This window comes from Podarcis liolepis, assembly GCF_965112155.1.
Source record: "Podarcis liolepis genome assembly, chromosome: 8".
NCBI lineage: Eukaryota > Metazoa > Chordata > Lepidosauria > Squamata > Lacertidae > Podarcis > Podarcis liolepis.
The window spans coordinates 85,123,539-85,142,034 of NC_139560.1; the positions used below are offsets into that span (position 1 = coordinate 85,123,539).

The 18,496-nt window shown below is 40.9% G+C and overlaps 1 protein-coding gene across 1 annotated transcript; it reads right to left on the bottom strand.

The window, feature by feature from the left end:
• Positions 1–5,139: 5,139 nt before the first annotated feature.
• Positions 5,140–18,280, bottom strand: LOC310713861 (uncharacterized protein). Its single transcript, XM_083518424.1, is given in 4 exon segments — positions 5,140–7,689; positions 8,318–10,733; positions 15,890–16,119; positions 16,122–18,280. Coding segments are annotated over 4 exon segments (7,311 nt in total). The 5' UTR covers positions 18,256–18,280; the 3' UTR covers positions 5,140–5,158.
• Positions 18,281–18,496: the final 216 nt, after the last annotated feature.

An 18,496-nucleotide genomic window follows, 5' to 3' on the forward strand; every position in this document is an offset into this window, starting at 1 on the left:
CTAGTTGACCCTTGGGATAGAATCATGGAATCATAGAATTGTTGAGGTGGAAGCAACACCAAGGGTCATCTATTCCCACCCCCTGCAATGCAGGAATCTCAACTAAAGCATCCATGGCAGATGGCCATCCAACCTGTGCTTAAAAACCTCCCAGGAAGGTAGAACTCACAGCCTCTTGAGGGAGTCTGACTGTTGAACGGCTCTGTCAGAAAGTTCTTCCTGGTGTTTCGTTGGACTCTCCTTTCTTGTAACTTGATGCCATCGGTTCAGCTCCTACCCTCTGGAATGTTTGCTCCATCTTCCATGTAAGAGCCCTTAAGATATTTGAAGATGGCTATCACCTATCAGTCATCTGCTCTCAGTCTCCTCTTCTCCAGGCTAAACATACCCAGCTTCTTCAACCGTTCCTCATAAAGCTTGGTTTCCAGAACTTTTATCACACTGCTTGGCTGCACACATTCCAGCTGGTCAACATCCTTCTTAAATTGTGACACCCAGAACTGGACACAGCGTTCCAAGTGTGGTCTGAACAAGTCAGAATAGAGTTGTACTATTGCTTCCCTTGTTCTGGACATTATACTTCTGTTGATGCAGCCTAGAATACCATTAGCTTTTATTTTATTTTTATTTATTTTTTTGTTGCTGCTTCACACATAATGTTAAGTTTGTGGTCCACTAACACCCCTAGATCCTTTTCACATGTAATATAAGCCATGTATTGCTCATCTTATATTTGTACAGCTGGCTATTACTGCCGAAAGAGTTTGATCCCTTCCAACTCTTCAATTCTATGATTCTATGTCTCACTGACTTATTCATTCAAGCTAAACAAGAAACACAAGACACCCTAATGAGTAGGAAAACTTCAGAATGGGAACTGTGTACATAGTATCACAGAACTGTGCACCACAGAGATGGATGGATCCTTGTAGATCATCCGGTATAAGCCCTTCATTGATGCAGGAGATGTACAGCTAAAGTATCTGCAACAAATAGATCCAACAAGATAGTCCCCCACCTGCTGCCAGAATGCTAGGGGGCTATCTATGTTATTCTTAAAGTGTGGTGTCCAGAACTGGACATAGTAGTCCATGTGAGATCTAACTAGTGTAGTAAAAAAAAACCTGGAACTATTACTTCCCATTAGTTGGAAATAATTGCCACTTTTTTGTCTGGGAGGAGAGTCCTGCTGACTCACATGCTGCTTGTGATGAATTTCATTGAGATTCTTTCCACATGTACAAAATTGCAAAACTAGATATCCTCCAGATGCATTTCATTTATTTATTTATTGCCTATTTTGTATGCTTTTTTGTTTTTGTTTGCCTATCATGGCTGTTTTGAATTTTATTCCTGTCTTAAGAGGTCTTAACTACCCTTCTTAATTTTGTGCCACCTGCAAATCTGGTAAGGATTTCTTCCATCTGTTCATATAACTTTCATATAATGGTTTGTTTGAATAAATATGGCAATATTTGGAATGAGTTTATACAAAATGTAGTAGACTATTAATATATACATACGTATTCAAATAATCACATCAAATTGATAAAAGAATGTATGGGTTAGGGTATTTTCCGTATATTGTATATATTCATATATATTTTCTACACATTTTTGTGCCTGGTTTTTTCCTTTTCTTCTATTTTCTTTGCATCACTTTATTTCTTTATAACTGAAACCTTTTCAATAAAATATATTCATATCATATCATATCACTGTGTAGAGTATCTGGCCCAGGACGGAGCCCTGCTGCCCCCCCCCCACTCAAAACCACACTTTTATTTGATGCGGAAATACTGATGAGCACTCTTTGATTACAGTTTTCCAACCAGCTATGAATCTACCAGATCATCTAGTTTGCATATATGTAACCTGCTAACCAAAAGATCATGGACTTTGTTAATTTTTTTCCTGAAGTCAAGGCAAATTGCATCCAGAGCATCCACAAAAAATGGATATAAGATTAGTCTGGCAGGATTTATTTTTAACAAATCCATGTTCTCTTCTACTAATCACTGCATTGTTTTCAATATGCTTACAAAATGACTTCTTTGTAATCGTCTAATATTTTCCTTAGACTCAAAGTCAGATGGAATAGACTCAAATTTCCCAGATCTCTCCCCCCCCCCTTTTTAAGACTGGAGTGACATTTGCCTGTCTCCAGGCCTGTAACAACTCACCTGCTCTCTAAAATTTCTCACTGTTGATAGAGGGTTTCTGAAAAATTATCAGCAATTCATCTGTCCCTGAAGACTTGAACTAATTTAACACAACTAGGTCATCCTTGACCAGCTACTAATCTATCTTGAACTGCAGTCCTGCACCCCAGACATCAGTCCTGCTGCTTATGTAGGGTTGGACACAGTTCCCCTTTGGGAGAAGATAAATGCAAAACAGGAGATGAGCAGTTCTGCCTTCTTTTTGTCGTCTGTTACCATTTCACCATCCTTACCTGGAAAAGCCCCTTTTCTTCCTCACCAGCCTCAGCTCCTTCGTAATATTAGCTTTCCTGACAACTGCCCATAGAATTCAGAGCTACTTGCCTGTGTTCATCCTTGTTTACCCGTCCTTCCATTTATTATACATGTCTTCCCTACTCTTAATGAACTGTACTGGTTACTGGTTTGTTTCTAGGTTGTTATTCTTCTAATCCATGGCCATTGCATTGCTGCCTTGCAATATTGCAGAAATGAGCCTTCTGGCACTGACCATCTGGAACACCCTCCCCCCATGCCATTCAAATTGAATTATTTCTTTTTGTTTTGTTTTTACCTTCAGCTGTGTTGTCTAAATAAATCCATAATGCTTTCCTCCAGTTTCTTTTGCTGTTGGTTTTGGTATAGTGTACTTTAAGTGCAGTCACGTTTAATCATATTTTTTGCTGATTTATGGTTGCCCACTTTAAGATACCTTTCTAACTAAACAATATGTAGACTGAGGACTAATCTACACTGGTCAGTTATAACGTCAAAAATTCGTTATACAAATGTGACACCAGAGGGCATTGTAGAGCAGCAATCCATCATTAATGGGAAACTGAGCTGAGAGCTATATTACATTGTGTTGGGGGTTTTTTTGCATTTTCTCAGATCAGTGTATATCCATCCTGAGAGTGTTCCATATGATGCTAGATGCTTTCCAGCATATGCCAAGTTAAGTTGCAAGCAGAGCATTATTAGCACAATAGAAACCATCTGGAATACAGTTTTCCTAACAGCTGTTAATGAGAACTTTTATGCTAACATAACCAAAAGAAGGCTGCGCCAAGAAAAGAGGGAGGCAGTTTATTTCTTGATTCCTTCTCCAATGGAGGCCAGTCTTATTATCTAGCAGAGGTTTGGGGAACCTCAGACACAGGTACCAAATGCAGCCCTCCAAGCCCCTCTGTCTGACCACACCCCTCTCCCCACGCCACACCCCTCCCTGGCCCAACTTTGTTACTCAAGTCCTTTTGCTTGACTGGAGTGAGCCTGTGAATCCTGATCTTGACAATTGCTTACATGGGTTGAGGAATGTCTCAGTGTGTTTAGAAGCTAGCCTACTTGAGGAAGGTAGAATTTACATTTATTGCTCCACCCACTTTTGCTTCTGGCCCTTCCCAACACTGCCATGTGGCTCTTGGAAGGTGGTCCAGAAGGAAATATAGTCCTTGAGGTGAAAAAGGCTCTCCTAAGGATTACTGTCTAAGCCTGAGAAAGTAAACGTTGTCGTGAAAGCATCTAGTGAATATGTGAATGGCCCTGTGAAGCGATACTTCTTTCCTTAAGTCCCCAGATGTCCAGATGAGCCCCAGCAATGAAACAACCAATAAATGCTATCTTCAAGAAGCAAAGTAATATAAAAGGTGTAGAAACAGGTAGCCGTTGGTCGTCTGCAATATTACCATCTATATGGATTTAGTCCTGCAGTATTTCAATAAGAGTCTGGCCACTCCTGAAATACAGATGCAGAGCAAGGCTATTGCAAGGGAAAGGAAATTTTACCTTGAGAGATTCTCTGCTGCTCACAAGGTTGCTTATTGAGTCAATAAACTGCCATTTGCTTTGGTGACTAATCTGGTGGGGGGTGCTGTGCTCAAATGTCATTTTAGATAGAGAATAACAGGAAACTCACACATTGGTTGTAAGGACTGGCGGAACTACCAAAATCAGAAAAATATAGGACAGCATATTTCTTCAAGAAACAGTAAACATGTGCAGCAGAAATACCGGTAACTGCTGCAGAAAATATGTAGATAATATACCTGGATTTCAAAACACCTGTTAACATGTATGTGGGAACCCTGCTCCTTCAGGCTGCAGTTGCGGGAGAGGAAGAAAGCCAAAATACTCCACAAACTCCATGTGGCTCCTTTTTCCTCTCCCCCAAGCTGGTCATTAAAAGCATGTTGTGGTCTTTCAAACTAATGCCTGTGTTTGCTTTCTCCTCACTTCCCTCTCCTTTGTGTTTTGGGTACTGATTACATACAAGTCACTCTTGGTGCCTTTCAAGCTGAACAGAAGGTCAAAAAAAGTAAATAAATGCATATAAGCATTTAAAGATATGCACATCACCATCATCCATGCTTTATTAATTTCTTCTATGAGAGAGTGACACGCCGGTGTACATGCAACAATTATGATTCTGCATGAAGTCTGACTCTCAAGCCAGTTTTAGTGCAGAGACCCACAGTGAAGGAGCTAACAGACAGGACCTCAAAAATGAATAAAGATGGAGATATAAATGGGCTTGGAGGAAAGGGGTTTGAGTAAATGATAGATGGAAGAAGAAAAGGGACAATGAGAAATCGAGACAAAGAATGAAAGGGACAGTGGGCTGTGGGGAACCACCTCACACTGAACTTGGAAACAGCAGGGCTCTCCTGTTAGCAAAGAATGCCACAGAACAGGGAAAGAAACTGAGACAACAAAGGAGCAGTAGGACAGAGGTGCAGAAAGTAGATATGGAATAAGCAGTCCAGGAGAAAACTGAGCCTCTTTCTGTAGTCACTGTATAGGCAACCAATATAGAGCAAAATAAAAAAATTCCTTCCAGTAGCACCTTAAAGACCAACTAAGTTAGTTCTTGGTATGAGCTTTCGTGTGCATGCACACTTCTTCAGATACACAATATAGAGCAGTATAAGGAGACAGAAACAAATATCAGATGTGATAGATTACCAAGCAACAAGAATTCCCAAAGTGATCATGACCTGTTTTGATATTTCTGGTATAATGAGAGTGATATTTAAAACCAACAAACAAACCAAAAGCTTCTTTCTCACCTCTTTCCCTGATTCTTCTTTCCCCACCTGGTCAGGAATATCTTGGGAAGCAGAAGGAGGGGTCTGGTTCACATTGAGGTTTGGCTCCCCCACAGAAAAAACAGGAATGAGGGGCCTGAGGAATCTGAACTCGCTGCTCAAGGACCCACCGGTTAAGCACACATCGTAGTGGTAACTCCTGGAAAGAGACCCGCTCTGAGAATCGCCACAGTTCTCTGGGATGTCGGGTCTGGCAGGTGGGAAGTGAGGAGGGGCAGCGATAAAACTTTCCCTGGGATCCCTCCTGCAGATCTTGATGGCAGCAAAGGAAACAATGCAAACGAGGAACACAAAGGAGACTGCAGCCAGGCAGATCACCAAATACAAGGTCAAGGTCCCATCTTCTTCGTGCTCCTCTTTACTGACCTCCACAGCCTTCATATAAGGATCCGAAAAGCCACCCATGGGAAGGACATGGAGCATGGCAGTGCTGCTCTGGGGAGGGAGCCCGTTGTCCCTGACCACTATCAGGAGTCTCTGCTTGCTGGTGTCTCGCTCGCTCAGGGCTCTCCTGGTTCTCACTTCCCCATTCTGGGCTCCTATGCTGAAAAGACCAGGGTCTGTGGCCTTCAGCAGCTCATAGGAAAGCCACGAGTTCTGGCCAGAATCTCCATCCACAGCCACCACCTTGGTGACCAGGTAGCCGGCCTCCACCGACTTGGGCACCAGCTCATTGCAGGGGGATGTGCTGTTCTGAAGAGGGTAGAGGAAGAAGGGAGCGTTGTCATTTTCGTCTAGGATTACGACTCGGACAGTAACTTCTGAGCTGAGGGGAGGAGACCCTCCATCTGTAGCCCTCACCGTCACTTTGAAATCTTTGATCTGCTCGTAATCCAGAGATCGGAGGGCATACAGATTTCCGCTTTCAGAGTTGACAGAGATGTAAGAGGCCACAAGGCCATCAGTGACCTTCCCAGGCAAAAGGGAGTAGGTGACCTTGGCATTCTTCTCGGTGTCCAGATCAGCAGCACGGACTGAGCCAATGAGCAGTCCTGGAATATTGTTTTCCCGTATCTGCATTTCACAGGAAGACTTTTCAAATACTGGAGGGTTGTCGTTGACATCTGAGATCTCAACGTTAATAATTCTTGTTGAAGTGAGCCTGGGGGAGCCATGGTCTACGGCTGTGATGGTGATATTATAATCTGAGACCTTCTCTCTGTCCAAGAGACTTTGGACCACAAGCTGGTAATAGTTATCCATTGTGCGTTTTAAGGCAAAGGGAAGGTTTGTCTCCACAGAGCACACAGTTCTGCCATTATCACCAGAGTCTTGATCTGTGACACTGAAGAGGGCCACTACTGTGTCCAGGGGAGAATCTTCTTGTATGCTGCCTGTGATGGATATGACAGACACTTCAGGGACATTGTCATTCACATCCTCAATCTCTACCAGGACCTTGCAATGACCTGAAAGACCCCCTCCATCTGTTGCCCTGATGTTCATGTCATAGCTGGTTTCTTTTTCATAATCAACTTGACCTAAAATAGTGATTTCCCCAGTCATTTCATTTAAATGAAATAAATTGTATATTTTTTCAGACACCCGGTGGAATGAGTAGGTGATCTGTGCATTTGAACCAAAATCCAAATCTGTAGCTTCCACTTTGAAGACCAGAGTGCCCTGTGGGCTGTTTTCCTTTAACCTTAGTTTATATTCAGAATGAGTAAACTGTGGGGAATTGTCATTGATGTCAATAACATCAATATTTATTTGAACTGTCCCTGTTCTCTGTGGTTCCCCTCCATCCACAGCTGTGAGGGTCAGTCCAAAGTGTGAGTCCTTCTCCCTGTCCAGTGGCTTCTCCAGGACAAGATCCACATATATCCTTCCATCCTTGTTGCTTTCTACTCTGAGCCGGAAATGTTCATTGGGACTGAGAGTGTAGTTTTGGATGTTGTTTTCCCCCAGGTCCTCATCTTTGGCAGATTCCAAGGGGAATTGTGTATTTGTAGGAACATTCTCGGGAATTTTCAGATCAAATTCATTTTTCGAGAATTTTGGAACATTATCATTCACATCTTCTACCTTGACTACAATGCTGTAGAGATCTAATGGGTTTTCCAGTACAATTTGTGACAGAAGTAAGCATGGATTAATATGGTCACACAAAGCTTCTCTATCTATTTTATCATTTATCAAAAGATCCCCAGAGCGAGTATCAAGACGAAAATATTGCTTAGTGTTCTTAGAAACCAGCTGGGCTCTGCGAGCAGAGAGCTCCCCTTTTCCCAGCTTCAAATCCTCCAGCAAATTAGCCACCAAAGACCCCCTTTTCTTTTCTTCAGGCACAGAATAGTGAAGTGATATACTCAGTGCTCCAGGAAGACAAAGGAAAAGCAAAAAATACAGACCTTGTTCCTTTCTGTAGCTGTCTCCCATGGCTCAAGAATCTGCCTCTTCAATATCTGGCCAAAAATGATCTTTCTGACAGACATCCAATGATAATCTCTGCTGCTGTAGAAATGAATTTGGTGCTGAAGGCTTTTATATCTTCATCACAGACAAAAACTGGCTATCTTTTTGTGGCAGAGGTTTCCTTGGAAAATAAAATTCTGAGTTCCAAATGATGTGTTTGAGCATACTGCCACCATGTGGATGTGTAAAGAAATAATAACTAGGAGTATGCTTTTGATTCAATGTTCGCTAAAAGTCAAAAGTCTCACATACACACCATATTGCTTTCCCACAAATAATCCTAGGAAGTGTAGTTTAAGTGTCACAAAGCTGCAATTACAATTACCTAAAACAAAATCCACTTTTCTGAAGCTCCTTTCTCCTACTTGAAATACTGTAGATGCAACAAACAGTTATTATGCCTCCAGATTATGGTTAATTACCTCTGCCTCCCAAAGAGATAATGTATTATGAGAATAATATTTAAGCAAGATATGACCATGTCATAAGTCCAATAGAGCTTTGTAATTTTTTCCAATATTACACATCTAAAAATTGAATATATGAAAGCTAAATAAAGCAATATTCTCACCTGAACCACATGTTGACTTTCACCTGCATGACTGGGGACACCTTCAGAATCATTGGAACTCCTTGGATTCAGCTGAGAGTTAGGAGGCTCCACAGAGAAAACAGGAAACAGGGGCCTGAGAAACCTGAACTCGCTGTTCAGAGACCCACCAGCTAAGCACACCTCATAGTTGTAAGCCTGGGATAGAGATCCAGCGCCAGAATCCGCAGAGATCTCCTGGGAATCAGGTCCCACCGGGAAATTGACTCCAGAGTTGTAGGTTCCTGTGAACTTTTCACGTTTCTGCAACTTGATTACAATAAATGCCACCACAGAAATGAGAAAGATGCTTGAGATGGCAGCCAAGCAGATGATCAAATACATCGTCAGGCTGGGGTCTTCCTCCTCCACTGTTTCCTCCTTTGGGAGAGCCACACTTTTCAGATAAGGGTCAGAGAAGCCGTCCACTAGGAGGATTCTGAGCGTGGCAGAGGTGGACTGGGGAGGATGGCCGTTGTCTCGGACCACCACAATCAGATTCTGCTTGAAGCTGTCTCGGTTGCTGACCGGCCTCAGGGTGGTCACTTCTCCATTCTGGGCCCCCACCGTGAACAGACCCGGCTCTGTGGCCTTCAGCAGCTGGTAGGAAAGCCAAGAGTTCTGGCCAGAATCCCTGTCCACAGCCACCACCTTGGTGACCAGGTAGCCAGTCTCTGCCCCTCGGGGAACCAGGTCATTCGAGGGGGAAGTGCCATTCTGGAGAGGGTAGAGGATGAAGGGGGCATTGTCATTTTCATCCACGACCTGAACGCGGATGGGAACTTCTGAGCTCAGTGGAGGGGAACCTGAATCCACAGCTCTCACCGTCACCTGGAAATCTTTTACTTCCTCATAGTCCAGAGACCGGATGGCATACAGGTTCCCCGTTTCAGAGTTGATGGAGATGTAAGAGGATGTGGGGCCATCATTGACCTTCCCAGGCAAAAGCGAGTAGGTCACTTTGGCATTCTGCGCTGTGTCCAGATCAACAGCATGGACCGAATTGATCAGAAGACCAGGAATATTGTTTTCTCTTAACTGCATTTCATAGAATGGCTTTTCAAACACTGGAGGGTTGTCATTGACATCTGAGATTTGAACATGAAGTATTCTTGTGGAAGTGAGTCTGGGAGAGCCTCTGTCAATGGCTGTGATGGTGATGTTATACTCAGAGGCTTTTTCTCTGTCCAGTGGTTGTTGGGTTACCAGCTGGTAATAGTTGTTCTCCGTGGGTTTGAGCACAAATGGCAGGTTGACTTCAGTGGTGCAGGCAGTTCTGCCACTGTCTCCAGAGTCCATATCTGTGACACTGAAGAAGGCCACCACTGTGTCTGGGGGGGAGTCCTCAGCCAATGGGCTGTAGATAGATGTGATTATTACTTCTGGGGCATTGTCATTCTCATCTTCAATATCCACAATGACTTTGCAGTAAGCAGAAAGACCTCCTCCATCCGTAGCTCTGACGTGCAGCTCATAATTTGTGTTTTCTTCATAATCAATTGTCCCTGAAACGGTAATTTCACCAGTGTTTTTGTTTAAGTTGAATGATCTTAGCATATTTTCTGGCACTTCACTGAAGGAATAAGTTATAGTTGCATAGGAGCCATAATCTTTGTCGCTTGCTTCAACTTTTGCAACCAGCGTATTCAGTGGGCTGTTTTCCATTAGTTTTACTTTGTACACAGATTGTTCAAATTGAGGGAAATTATCATTAGTATCCAGAACATCAATGATTATTTGTGCTGTGCCAGTTCTTCTTGGGATTCCTCCATCAACAGCTGAAAGAATTATGGTAATCTGTGGGTTTACCTCACGATCTAACTGCTTCTCCAATACCAGTTCTATATATTTGCTTCCATCTCTGTGCCTTTGGACATCTAGTCTAAAATGTTCATTAGGAGTAAGTGTGTAATTTTGTACAGCATTTTCTCCTATATCTGAATCCTGTGCTCTCTCCAAAGGGAATCGAGTGTTCACTGGTACCTGTTCAGGTATTTCAAAAATGAATTTCATTTTTGAGAATTTAGGAGTATTATCATTGACATCTTGTATCTGAACTTTGATTCTCTGCAGCTGTGATGGGTTTTCAAGCACAATTTCAGAGAGTAGAAGACAAGGATCATTCTGACCACACAGAGACTCTCGGTCTATTTTGTCCTTTAATATCAAATCCCCAGAATGTGGATCCAGCTGGAAATACTGCTTGGAGCTCTTAGAAACCAGCCGGGCTCTCCGAGCAGACAGCTCCTTTGCATCCACTTTCAAATCTTTTAGCACATTCGCTACTAGAGACCCACTTTTCTTTTCCTCTGGCACTGAATAAAGGATGGCTTCACACATTGCAATACACATGCAGAAATAAAGAACAAAACTCAAAACTTGCCTTTTGTGCATTTCCATTGTTCCAGCTTCACTTCCAGTCTGTTCAAATTAGAAGAAGTATCTATCCAGAATTTCCTTTCATGAGTTACACACCTGCAAGGCCAATCCGTCCTTAGCTGTTTTGAAACAGATGCAGAGGTCTGTTCCTTTGGATTGTAATGAGCATATGTCCTTTCTATTTAAGATTGCCCTGTCTAATGGCTGCAGCTCTTTGGGAGAGCACTTGCTCTCTGATAATATGGTCTGTGTTGTGTAATAGCACCACCTTGCGTTGGAATTGTGATACAACTCCATTGATGTTACCACTTGCCAACCTACACAGATCTTTTAGGAGATCTAGAAATCCTTAGGTTTTCTAACGTGTAGTCTATTAACCTATATCATTATATAATTATATATATCCTATATAACACACACACACACACACACACACACACACACACATATATATATCACCCACATGAAGACAGCTGGGACCGACTGACAGAGTGCCTTGCATTCACTTTTCAAAATGTCCCACAATCTGGATACAAAGAATAAAGTATTTAAATACACTCTGATTACTACAAAAGTGGTAGATTTAGACTTATACTGGCAGACAACTTAAAACCTAAAATGATTAAGGTGTTTTTCTGTTAGCTATGTGGATTAAACATCATAATATTTTCCAAAATAATATTTTATAAATTCTGAACTAACATAAGGTCCGTGGTGGGTGGGGAGAAGAGATAGAATAACGTTAACCTAGTGGAATTTTTTGCTCCCCTTCCATCTGAGCACCTGTCTTACATACCAGTTTACAAATATGTTTTGAAACTGTCCTTAATATCAAAGTCAGCTTCTCAAGTGATTCAGTATCTTATTAAAGGATGGGAGGTGGAATCAAAGACACTGCCAGCCTCATAGATCTAATTCTGTGGGTTAAAAAAAAAATTCTGCTCAACTTATATAAATAGAATATATGTTTAAAACAAAACAAAAAAAAAACACAACTGAAATATATGAAATCCAAATTGGACCACAGCATTCTTGCATAATATCCATAGTAGAGGCAGCAATATTAGTACAATACATATTGATAAAAAAAAGATGGGTGGGGGGTGTTTTTCCACCAAAGAAATCTAGATGTAGTCATCACTAGTCCTCCTCAGGTCTCAAAACCAGATTTCCTTTTACAGTGTTATTCAAATGGCTGGTAAAATATATATAATTAATGGTTCCAGAAAGCTAGAATCACATTCACAGAAAGATGTTACAACAATAAATAGCCCCTTGAAGGTCAGAAATGTCTCTTGCATATGTATGTATGTATGTATGTATGTATGTTTGTTTGTTTGTTTAATAGTGTTACAGAATTGGAGTTGAACTAAATTGGTTTTTGTGATTTCCTCCATCCCCATTATTTTATAGTTGTAAGAGGATTCTGCAGAAGATGATGACCTGGTTGGACAATCTTAAGCTTGCAGATTCCCTGGGAGGTTGGGCCTTTCAATAACTAAAGAGATGGCCGAGTACAAGTGATTTGTTGCCTTAAGAAATAATGGTCAGAGTTCAATCTGGAAGGGGGCATGTCCTTCTTCCCCCTTGCCTGACTGGAAGCAATGTCATTAAAGTGTTTGTAAAAGAAAACAATATATTGACAGCCTTGATCAGACTCAAGAGAGCAATGGAAATACTTTACTCACTCCCTCTATTGCACACTTCCTTGTTTGTTTGTTTGTTTGTTTGTTTGTTTGTGCCTGCATAGATGGTGCCTGCAGCGACAGAGGAATAGAATTGGGCAGAAAACAAACTCTCCTAACGAAGAACATCCAGCTCCTTGATATAAAAACCAGCAAAGTCACTAAGTCAAGCTTCATTGCACATATTTCCGCAGTGTGTTAAGTGTGACTGCCAAGTCTACACTTGTAGTCACATTTGTAGAGTGTGGGAGAGTCAGAGGAAAGAACTCTACACTTGAAGTGCAAAACATGGGCTATTTGAAAGCACTTTTGCAAACAGCCCTTCAAAGCTATGAAAACTGAAGAGCAGTTTATGTAAGGACTTTCAAACAGCCCCAAAGTATGCTTTGGGGTCCCAACAGCCCCCTGATGACAGATGGTGACAGGTGATTGACAGATGGGTGGCCCCAGCCACATGTCAAATTTGGCCCTTCAAGGATGGGGCGATAGGGATCTGGCCTATTCTATTGACTAACATTGATTTTGACTCCTTTCCAAATTCATTTCTTGCAGTATCAATGTCTGGGTACTCTTTTTGCCTATACAAGCCAATGAATGACTTTTTAAGTACTTAACCTGCTGTGAAGAACTTGCTAAAGACCTCTCCCCAAATTTGTCACTCTTTTCTGTCTATACAACTAATCAATTAACCAATTAGACAACACCCAGAAGACTAACATTTGAATGAACTGTCTTTTCCCCTTCTGTAACCAAAACTGTCAATTATTTATTAACCAAGATAAACTGTTCAGGCTAAATTTAAAGTGAACAAAATGCAACTTTGAAAACTGCAGTTTACAATTACAAACTTGCAATCTTAAAAACAGGGGAAGGGAATCAACATAAAACACATTTCCTGGAAATTAAACTGAATATCATGAACATAAAGAGGATATAAGTAATATAATGGGTAGAATATAATAATTAGAAGGAGAAATCAGGTGTGTAAGGAAGAAACCTCAAAAGATTTTCTACAGCTTGATGTGCTGTCAGCATTGAAGACACCTTTGGAATAAACCCAAAATTTCCACATAAAAATCTCTTCTGTCAACATTTTAACATGCATTGCCTTTATCTTTCCCTTTTCCTCTCCCCCCAAACCTCATTTCACCCTTTTTACTTTAACTTTAAAGATGACTAAAGTAAAGATTATTTCATTGAACATTAGAGTTGAAATCATTCAGAAGACATCTGAAATTTGCTAAACCACTAAATAAAGAAAAAACTATGATAACCCCTTTGCTGTAAATTATATTAAAAGATGAAGAAATACACTTCAATGCTTCAAAATCTGGATAATATTTTTTCATCCTGTTATGATGAAAAGTGGGTTGCAATCTTGAATTAAAACCATCCATTATTCTTTTTAAAAAATGTATAATCAATGAAAGATGCAGCACAAATATTTGGCACTGGTTTAGTGGGTGGAAAGCCAATAATGATTGGGCATATCTATGCGTCAAATGAAAATCAAAAAGCATTCACAAAATTAATGCCATAATTGTTTCCAGCCTAGACAAAGAAATTATACTTGGTGGAGGGTTTATTTGAATCAAATTTTTAAAATTGGACAGGACAAAATAATACTCCTTTTTTTAAGGAGTAATTCCAACCCTTAAAAAAAAAAAATTACACAAGTTTTTCTGGTACAAACCTCGTGGCAGTTTCAACCAAAGGAGAAAGATTACACATTTTATGAAATCACTCAATAATTTATTTATTTTTTACATCCGCGTGGTTAACTCAGAAAGTGATGTAAGCAAATACAGGACGAAACATTTATTTTGCTGTTGCTGTTGTTGTTGTTACAAGCATTTGAAAGTTTGGAAGATATACCACTGAAGGGCACCTAGACAATATGTTAATGTTTAATTCAGAGTTTGTTCTGACAATAAAACTGATAATTGAAGCATATTTTAATAATTCCCCAGAAACCTGTCCTGTAACAAATTGGGAGGTCTTCAAAACAGTCACTACAAGAGAAATCAAACAAAAAGCTGCATATTTCGAAAAAGAAAAAAAACCATTAATGAGTTAATAACACAGATTAAAGATGTGGTGCAACAACATAAAAGGACAAACAATATTACAAAGACTTGATGCTACTAACCCCCCCCCCCCACTTAATTTAGTATAGTGCTCATAGGTTTGTAAGTTATCAACTTGGGTCAAGTAACTACTTAACATTCTTTTCAGAATAAGGAAACAATACATACAGATAAAGCATTTGATAAAATAGAGTGATCTATTCTGGGAGCTGCACAAAATGTAAATGGACACTACTTTAATCTCCAGGATTATGATGTTTTCAAACCCTACTGCTTCAAAATAGACAAAGTACAATCAGAAACATTTAAATTACGTAAATAGATGCACTAGACAGGAATGCCAATTATCGATGTTACTATTTAATTATCTGTGGAACTTATGGGCAAAGCTATTAGACTGGATCACATAAATAAAGGATTGACAGTATTAGCAAACCACTTAAAAATAAGTTTGTATGCAGATGACATTGTGCTAATTCTGAAACATCCAGAAAAATAATTTGAGCCAGTTGTACAGTAACTTTAAAAACAATAGAAGACAGAATTGAAAATAAATATAAAATCCCTTGATCATCATGCCTAGAGTATTAATTTCCCCACACTTTTACAATGATCTCTCAAACACTGGAGAATAGTCTTGTTCTCTTAAGACTTGACCATAAGTCATTATTATTGAACTGAACCATAGAACATCATCAGTGGTCATGCCCTCAATGAGTATCGTTCTGTCCAAAGGACTGTGGTTCACAAGTTCATAATAGTTATTGACAGTGACTATTAGGGAAGTGGGAGAAATTTATTTTCTTTCATATTCTAATATGAACCAACCTAAATCACTGTTGCAAAAAAAATAAAAATGAAGCAAAACAGAGCTGCCCTTCAAAAATCATATTTCTCTGAATTCTATAATGCAATTATCCAACCAATTTCTAGAGAAATGGGCATATTAGAGGAAAGCATGCATAATGTAAAAATAACATACAAAAAGACACTATATTAGGGAAATTGCTTGCAAAAAAACCTGTATGTATGTATATTGAGAGAAATGTCACTAAAATGCTGCCGAATTTTTGTGAGGTCTTAACTCTCTGCCCCAAAAAAGTTTGTGGAAATATGGTGACCTGAACGTAAAATTGGAAAAATGAGAAAGTGAAGCAACAAAAATTGAATTATTCATCCATCCCTAGTGACTTTTAATAAAGAGGAAACTGTATCTCCTCAGAGTAGATGTTTCTGTTGTTCACTCTGGTGTCCTTTTCTATTATACTTAAAAGGAGCATGACTGCATGCAATGGACAAGCCACTGATCATTTCCAGACTTCTCAGAATTCATTGCATTGAGGCTTAGAAATCAGAGACTTGCTGGGAGCAAATAATAGATAAACTGAACATAACTATATGAAAAGTATTAAAATACTTTTCTTACCTGGATATTATCTTTACATTCCTCTACTTGACTGGGGAGCTCTTGAGAGTTATTTGAATTCCTCATATTCAGCTGGGTGTTGGGTTCCACAGAGAAAACAGGAAATAGGGGCCTGAGAAACCGGAACTCGCTGTTCAGAGACCCACCAGCTAAGCACACCTCATAGTTGTAAGCCTGGGATAGAGATCCAGCGCCAGAATCCGCAGAGTTCTCCTGGGAATCAGGTCCCACGGGAAATTGGCTGCAGAGTTGTAGGTTCCTATGAACTTTTCACGTTTCTGCAACTTGATTACAACAAAGGCCACTACAGAAATGAGAAAGATGCTTGAGATGGCAGCCAAGCAGATGATCAAATACATCGTCAGACTGGGGTCTTCCTCCTCCGCTGTTTCCTCCTTTGGGAGAGCCACACTTTTCAGATAAGGGTCAGAGAAGCCGTCCACTAGGAGGATTCTGAGCGTGGCAGAGGTGGACTGGGGAGGATGGCCGTTGTCTCGGACCACCACAATCAGATTCTGCTTGAAGCTGTCTCGGTTGCTGACCGGCCTCAGGGTGGTCACTTCTCCATTCTGGGCCCCCACCGTGAACAGACCCGGTTCTGTGGCCTTCAGCAGCTGGTAGGAAAGCCAAGAGTTCTGGCCAGAATCCCTGTCCACAGTCACCACCTTGGTGACCAGGTAGCCAGTCTCTGCCCCTCGGGGAACCAGGTCATTCAAGGGGGAAGTGCCATTCTGGAGAGGGTAGAGGATGAAGGGGGCATTGTCATTTTCATCCACGACCTGAACGCGGATGGGAACTTCGGAGCTCAGTGGAGGGGAACCTGAATCCACAGCCCTCACCGTCACCTGGAAATCTTTTACTTCCTCATAATCCAGAGACCGAATGGCATACAGGTTCCCCGTTTCAGAGTTAATGGAGATGTAAGAGGATGTGGGGCCATCATTGACCTTCCCAGGCAAAAGCGAGTAGGTCACTTTGGCATTCTGCGCTGTGTCCAGATCAACAGCATGGACCGAATTGATCAGAAGACCAGGAATATTGTTTTCTCTTAACTGCATTTGATAGGATGGCTTTTCAAACACTGGAGGGTTGTCATTGACATCTGACACATCAACATGAAGTATTCTTGTGGAAGTGAGTCTGGGAGAGCCTTTGTCAGTGGCTGTGATGGTGATGTTATATTCAGAGGCTTGTTCTCTGTCCAGTGATTGTTGGGTCACCAGCTGGTAATAGTTGTTCTCCGTGGGTTTGAGCACAAATGGCAGGTTGACTTCAGTGGTGCAGGCAGTTCTGCCATTGTCCCCAGAGTCCACATCGGTGACACTGAAAAGGGCCACCACTGTGTCTGGGGAAGAGTCCTCAGATAAGATACTTTTGATGGATGTTATGGTAATCTCTGGGGCATTGTCATTCTCATCTTCAATGTCTACAATGACTTTGCAGTAAGCAGAAAGTCCCCCTCCATCCATAGCTCTGATGCGCAGCTCATAATTGCTGTTTTCTTCATAATCAATTGTCCCTGAAACACTAAGTTCTCCATTAAGTGTGTTTAAAGTGAATGATCTTAATGCCATTTGCCCCACCTGGCTGAAGGAATAAGCAATAGTTGCATAGGAACCAAAATCTTTGTCGCTTGCTTCAACTTTTACAACCAGTGTATTCAGTGGGCTGTTTTCCATTAGTTTTACTTTGTACACAGATTGTTCAAATTGAGGGAAATTATCATTAGCATCCATAACATCAATAATAATTTGCACTGTTCCAGTTCTTTTTGGGATTCCTCCATCAACAGCTGACAGAATCAGGGCAATCTGTGGATCCTCCTCACGGTCCAACGGTTTCTCCAATACCAATTCCGCATGTTTGCTACCATCACTGTGACTTTGCACATCAAGTCTAAAATGCTCATTAGGACTAAGGGTGTAGTTCTGAACTGTATTTTTTCCTTTGTCTGGGTCTTCTGCTCTCTCCAAAGGGAATCTGATATCCACAGGAGTCTGCTCAGGTATTTTAAAAATAAACTGGTTTTTAAAGAATTGGGGGGAATTATCATTCACATCTTCTATTTCAACTTCAATTCTGTGTAGCTGCAATGGATTCTCCAGCACAATTTCAGAGAGTAGAACACAAGGATCATTCTGACCACACAGGGACTCTCGATCTATTTTGTCCTTTAATATCAGATTCCCAGAATGAGGATCCAGCTGGAAATACTGCTTGGAGCTCTTAGAAACCAGCCGGGCTCTCCGAGTAGACAGCTCCTTTGAATCCACTCTCAAATCTTTTAGCACATTTGCCACCAGAAATCCACTTTTCTTTTCCTCTGGCACTGAGTAGAGGAAGGACTCACACATTGCTACAAACATGCAAAGACATAATAAAGGAGACACAACTTGCCTGATCTTGAGGGGCATTTCCATTCTCCCAGCCTTACTTCCAGTCAGATATATGATGCAAGGTGGTTCTTTCGACGTTGTCTGTTATATATCCCCAATACAATTATTCATTTCTTTTGCTATATTTTTAATGGACTGTGGCCTTTTGGAAGATTTGCCTGAAATGAAGATCAGTTTCCTTTCTCTTTGTATGCTTCCTTTGCATTTATGG